At 41.8% G+C, this 6,159-nt stretch overlaps 1 protein-coding gene across 1 annotated transcript in view; it reads right to left on the bottom strand.

Moving 5' to 3' along the window:
- LOC145405612 (uncharacterized) overlaps positions 1-3,289 on the bottom strand; it is a 6,058-nt gene extending 2,769 nt beyond the window's left edge. Inside the window, exons 1-3 of the mRNA XM_080276938.1 lie at positions 2,971-3,289; positions 900-1,102; positions 416-806 (exon numbers count right to left, since the gene is read on the bottom strand). Of these exons, the coding sequence (XP_080133064.1) occupies positions 416-806; positions 900-1,102; positions 2,971-3,218 (842 nt within the window). The 5' untranslated portion in view covers positions 3,219-3,289. The remainder of the gene's footprint in view (positions 1-415; positions 807-899; positions 1,103-2,970) is intronic.
- Positions 3,290-6,159: the final 2,870 nt, after the last annotated feature.

The following is a 6,159-nucleotide window of genomic DNA, read 5'->3' as shown; positions in this document are numbered from 1 at the left end:
TTCCACCCAGTTAACAGGGGCACCATCGGGAGCTCCACATCACCCTGGTGTTTGGTTATACGGTCACCACCCAGCGTTGTAAATGGTTTCCTGGGTTACAGGAAGCCATTAGGCCTGTCTTGTCACTCAATAGCCACCTACATGTGTTATACAACATAAACCACTAAGCAATGGATACCAGTAACGTAGTTACGGGGGGGGGGAGCCCAGGCCCCACAGTCAGCTCCTTGGCCCCCTCCCCCTCGGCCCTCCCATTGAAATTTTGGGTGATTTAATTTGTGGACGATGTATAGCATTGGGTCCCCCTAAATTAGTGCTCGGCCTCCCCATCCGTCGAAACCTGACTACGCCACTGGTGGGTGCTACGAAGCCTCATGTGCTGGTCTCAATAAAGCCCTATAAATCAGTCACTTACTTCACTGTGTATCCCAGCAGGCAGTACTGGCCCTCAAAATCCACCGTGTCATTACTGGACTCCAGGTCTTCAAAATCAGACGAATCCACGAACGCAGCCATCGAAACCAGCTTCTTATGGTCGTCAGCAAACAACAACGTATCCTGCAGCCTGCTAATCTTCTGAACCCCATCTTCCTGATCATACACATACTGTTCCGGATACAGCAGGGTTTGATGAGGTTCGTGGAGGTTGAAATGCAGGTATGGAGGTGGAATGGAGGTGGATTGGAGCTCAGTGGAGGCGTTTTGGGGTTGGTTGACGCGAATATTCAAACACTCGTGGAAGAAGCCATACGCCTTCACGTTGCCGATAAACATACCGTCTGGAAGTTTGCCCCAAGAGTCGACCACTGCAAGAAAACATTATTATTATTATTATCATTATTATTACTATTTTATTATTATTATTATTATTATTACATCTAACTGAACCATACACTCACAGTTCATGGCCCAAAAATTGAAGGGGTTTTTCAAGTCGACCATAGCAAGCAAGATGGCCAAGAGGTCCCTGCGGCAGGCTGGGTTGGCCACCGTGGGGGAGGGGAGGTACAATTCCAACAGGTTTAGGAAGTTGGCGCGGGTCTGCCTGGCCATGGATTCCGTTCTGCCGCCAGGGATGGGGAGGGATTGCCTGAAGTGGGGCCTGAAGCGAAAAAAAATACGGTATTAAAACTCTCAGGTTCCCCCTCCTCTCTCTCTCTCTCTCTCTCTCTCTCTTAGGTTCACGTGACTTCCTCTCGACTGAATGACTGTCTCTGTCTGTCAGTCTGTCTCTTTCTCACTCTCTCTCTCCAGCATACAATCATCTAAAGTTAGCTAGCACAATAATACTAGAGCTGTTCCCACCATACAAGGGTACACTCTCTCAGCTAAATAAAATCGTCCAGAGAGGGGGTTCAAGGCGGTTCTCGTAATGAAGGGGCTCTGTATTTCCTTAAGTCTTTGAGCAAGTGCAAGGGAATCAGGAGTTACATAGATACACAGACCATGAGACGCTGATGATAAGCAAGGGGGGGGGGTGAACTTGTGATAAAGGGTGTAGATTGTGGAGATAACACATACACAGACACACCTACATACACACACGTACATATTTAAATACTTACATACATACGTAGTTTTCATATTTCCTCTGTATCTATCTACCTATCTATCTATTTATATTTTACACACACACACACACACACACACACACACACACACACTTCAGTACATAAACTCAAAGGACGCCGGAAGTGTGTGTGTGTGTGTGTGTGTAAAATCACCCTATTCAACTCGTGTACATTTTTCCTTGCATTCTAACCATGTTCAGACGCTTTCATTCAGCTCGCGAGACTCTACCCAGTGGAGGGGTTAGCTACGGCCTTCATTAACCCCTTCACTACGAGGGGGTGGTGGAGAGGAAGGCCTTCGTGTGCTGGCATGGATAATACCAGGCGGATCCACTGCCTGGCTATACACACGTCCCTCACCTACCTCCCTAGCCCGCAGAAGGAGAATGATTCACGATTCAGAGGAACCTGAGGCTGCTACTACTACCACTACTACTATTACTACTAATTACTACTACTACTATTACTAACTACTACTATTATTATTACTACTGTTGTTACTACTACTGCTACTACCACCACCACCACTATCATCACCATCACAACCACAACCACTACTACTGCTACTATTACTACAACTCTACTACTGTTAATACTACCAATACTACTGCTACAACTAGTACTACTACCACTACGACTTCCACCACCACCACCACTACTACTACTCTTACTACGGTACTATTACTACAACTCTACTACTACTACTACTACTACTACTACTATCACCACCACAACATTGAATATATTACCACTATGCGTGTGCCAGAGGGTTATCTCATCCTCTTCAGACCCACAGTGGGGGGGGAGGGGCAAAGTTACAAGACTGTGATAATGTAAGATATTGTGAGATTATTTTACCTGGTCGTGGCGTAGTGGACTGCTGCCTGGCCTTCACCTGAGAGTTCCGGGTTCGATTCTCGGCATAATGATAATATATTGGATGATTCTTCGTGTGTTAAATAAAGGTTTCTCTCTACACGATATTGCCACTGCTACGGAAGTCCTCTCCTATGTCAAATAAATCCGTCTGCTAACACCACAAACAAACAAATGAAATAACGTCCTAAAATTATACATGGGTTTGTCCATTGAATATCCGGTGACCATGACTCATCTCTCTCTCTCTCTCTCTCTCCCATTCACGACCCAGTCATTGTGCAACATTCAAAATACTATGGAAGAAACAAAACGAAAAAATAAAACAAGTGAAAAAAAAAAAATGCCATTCACCCAACTCTGTCTTAACACATCTAACCTTGAGCGTGCATCATTCATTCATTTTCTCTCTCTCTCTCTCTCTCTCAATGAATATTCTTCCCTCTCTCCTTCATGAATCTCACATATGCATTCTCTCTCTCTCTCTCTCTCTCTCTCTCTCTCTCTCTCTCTCTCTCCTTACCTTTCACTGTCCATTTCTTCTAATTTCCGCCTAATCTGCGCAAACTCCCTCAGTCCATCCTCTTCTGGGCTTCTTCCAGGCTTGACCCGAGATGATCCAGGTTCTTGGCTTGTATCGGGGCCATCACCTGACCTCGATTGACTTTTGACCTCGGCCTGGGGGGCACTCGGGGAGGCAGAGGTGAGGTCACGGCACTCGGATACAAAAATTAGTAAGGTTACCACGAGAATTCGATACGGTACTTTCATGTTGGAGTATTTTAGAGAACTTCCAGGATGTAGTGTCGAAAAAAAAAAAAAGTTCCAGTGACTGTTTCCGGATTTACATCATTTTCGTTGTTTGTTCGGTTATAAATTTGCGGAACAGATACAGAAACTTGCGTTAGTGTATTCAGTACGGTCTCAATTGATTTTCTTTAAGTATTGCACCACCGATTATTTGCTGCGTGACTGTCACCTCCGACCGCAACGATTATCTGATGCAAAATGACTGTACAGCTCTGAACCCATCCTTATATCTCTCTTATCGTTCTTCCGATCGTATTACCTGTTTTAATGGTCAATGTGGTACCAGTTAACAGCCTCCACGGATCTAAAAGCCACAAATTGAGAGAGATTTAGACAATACACCCTACGCGGCTGGGCGGGTTGATAGGTATGTGGAGAAGGGAAGCAAATACTACGCAATATGTACTAAGAATTTAATGTTTACTGAATTACCGAATAGATAAACAAAAACAGTATAGAGAGAAATGTATACTACCACAGGGTAATATAAATGAATAATATGGTAAACCTGTATAAATCTTCTATATAAGCAGTAGTTAAAGGGTCAGGGTAGCAAATATAACCCGTAATCTGTGATAGAGTTGACTAGGGGAGCGTCATCTGAATTCTCTCCTTGTTTTATTTTTAAGTATATTTTGACAATTACTGTGTGGAGTGTTGCTGTGTTATGAGATTGGTTGCTGTGTATGTGCAGTGTCAGCAGGAGACTCATCATTTGACATTTTGAGATCATTGATGTAGAAAGGTTGGTGTGAGAAATCTCCATGGTTACGCTTATCAACTTAAAAAACAGTAAAATTTATCATGATGGGCTTCACCGGATTAATTTGCAGTGTTTTTTTGTTTCATTTATATTAGATTTTCTCTTTATGTCTTGAGATCAAAATATGACTGATTATTTGTTTCCATTGTACTAAGGTTAGGTTTGTTTGGGGTGGCTGATTATTTTTCTTCACCGTTTCGCCCCATTTGCCATGAAATCCAGCCTCATTGGACCCAGATTGATGTTCTAAAAAGTATGCAAGTTTTTCAGGCATTTACTGAATTTTTTCGGATGTCTGATTCAGTGTTACTACGCCTATGTGCATTTTGCCCTAGGTACAAAGCATAGGTGATGCCTCTCATGCCAGATTACCAGTGCTCGTGGTCAATCAGCTATGCATTGCCTGCCACTACACTCTGTTGGTAATCATATGATGCCCTTATTTTTCAAGGCAAATGTCAGTTTTAGGACATTGTTATTATTTTTTACCATTTTTTTAGCAAATATGAAAAAAAAAATCAGACAATCCAAGAGTCATCTCAAGAATATCAAAAATAAGGCTAAGATCAGGCTGATTAATTTAAGTTAGAAGTGAGATGAAGCCAGTGACAGAGGAGGTGAATTACGATGATGATAATGCTTATTATACAGTACAGTAATTATTGTTGTCTCACATTTCCTGTAACCTGTAACCATAATTATTTAACCAACAGTGAAAATACATGATGGAGGCAAAGCCAGAGCCAGGCATAAGTGGGGTGAAGCCAGTGATGGAGGAGGCGAATTACGATGATGACGCTGATATTGAGGATGGGCCCCCACGGGAACAGGTGGCCCAGTTGGAGGCGGAGGCAAGGATGCTCAGGGCCAGGTACGGTAACCAGTTCCGTCAGGGCTTCCCCAACGTGGACAGCGGCCCATTATCGCCCAGTGGTGAGTCAGCCTTCACGGTTTCAGTATTTACATTCATTTTTTAATGTTTATTATGCTCGTCTTACTCAAAGGTGGCCCAAGTACCCAGTGTCCATCATTCTATTGTCATTGCTTAATTGTATCAACAGGTTAATGCTAGAATATGATGCTAGTCACAGAGAAGTGCTGTGTGCATGTTTATTTTTTGTTAACTTTTTTTGTCTATCGGCTCAAAGTTGACATGTCTGTCCAGAATGCTCTGTTGTAGCAATAGATTAATGCTAGAATATGGTACTATTTACAAAGTGCTGTGGAAAAGATGTAGAGCCGCAGCATTATTTTCTTCATACGACTGAGCTGTGTCAAGTTACCTGCAAAAAGATGAAAATCTATTCCAAGTTAATAATTTTGGTTTTGTTGTTGTTCTGGAGGGCTTGTCTTCTAAATGGTTCCTTCTTGATGATTTTTTGTCATTTGGGTTACTTTCTTTTTCTTCATTCCATTTCTTGCAGTTCTTTCAATTTCCAAAGCATTTTTCAAGCAGTAGGTGGGTGATGATATCATATGTTCTCACAGTCAGTACATATTTGAAGACAAAGTTATTCCCCATCTGTTGACAAGTGGGTTGGTGGAGGGTTAGTGCCCTTCCCCTTAAAATAGCTAATTCAGAGGACAAGTGGTCACCCTTTTGCGGGATTAAGGCGTCTAGCAACAAATAGATAATTTATTGGCAGACAAGTAGAGCAGGTGATCTGTTACTATTACAGAGTTCATCATGGCATGTACAGTCCACTGTATTGTAAGCTATTTTTTTATACTTACTTGATTTTCTTATAGTTATCCTTATGGGTCCACTTTCTGAAATAATCCTTTTTTCATGTAGCTTTTGGACTCAGCCATTTCGGATTTGAGAATTTGCACTGTGGTTTGAAAAAGGCATGATTGGATTGAAGGGCTTAAGTTAATTTTTTATTTTTCTTTATTATCTATATATCTATCTATATCTATACACCAGTGTATACTGATATATATATTTTTTTTATACTGTTACTGTTCTTTGGTAACCAGTAATATGTACATGTATTGTAGAGAGAAGTGATAAGTTTAGATAATGGTGGTTATGATGACTGAATGACAACAGAACTGATAGTAGAATACACCCACATGCTGTAACTGTGTCCATTCAATACATAAAGCCTTTGTTATATGTAGCATTTTTTAGATAAC

This window comes from Coenobita brevimanus, chromosome 67, assembly GCF_032717465.1.
Source record: "Coenobita brevimanus isolate Jiangsu-jjx chromosome 67, ASM3271746v2, whole genome shotgun sequence".
NCBI lineage: Eukaryota > Metazoa > Arthropoda > Malacostraca > Decapoda > Coenobitidae > Coenobita > Coenobita brevimanus.
Note: the sequence above shows the minus strand (reverse complement) of the source record. Positions and strands in the feature narration are given on the sequence as shown.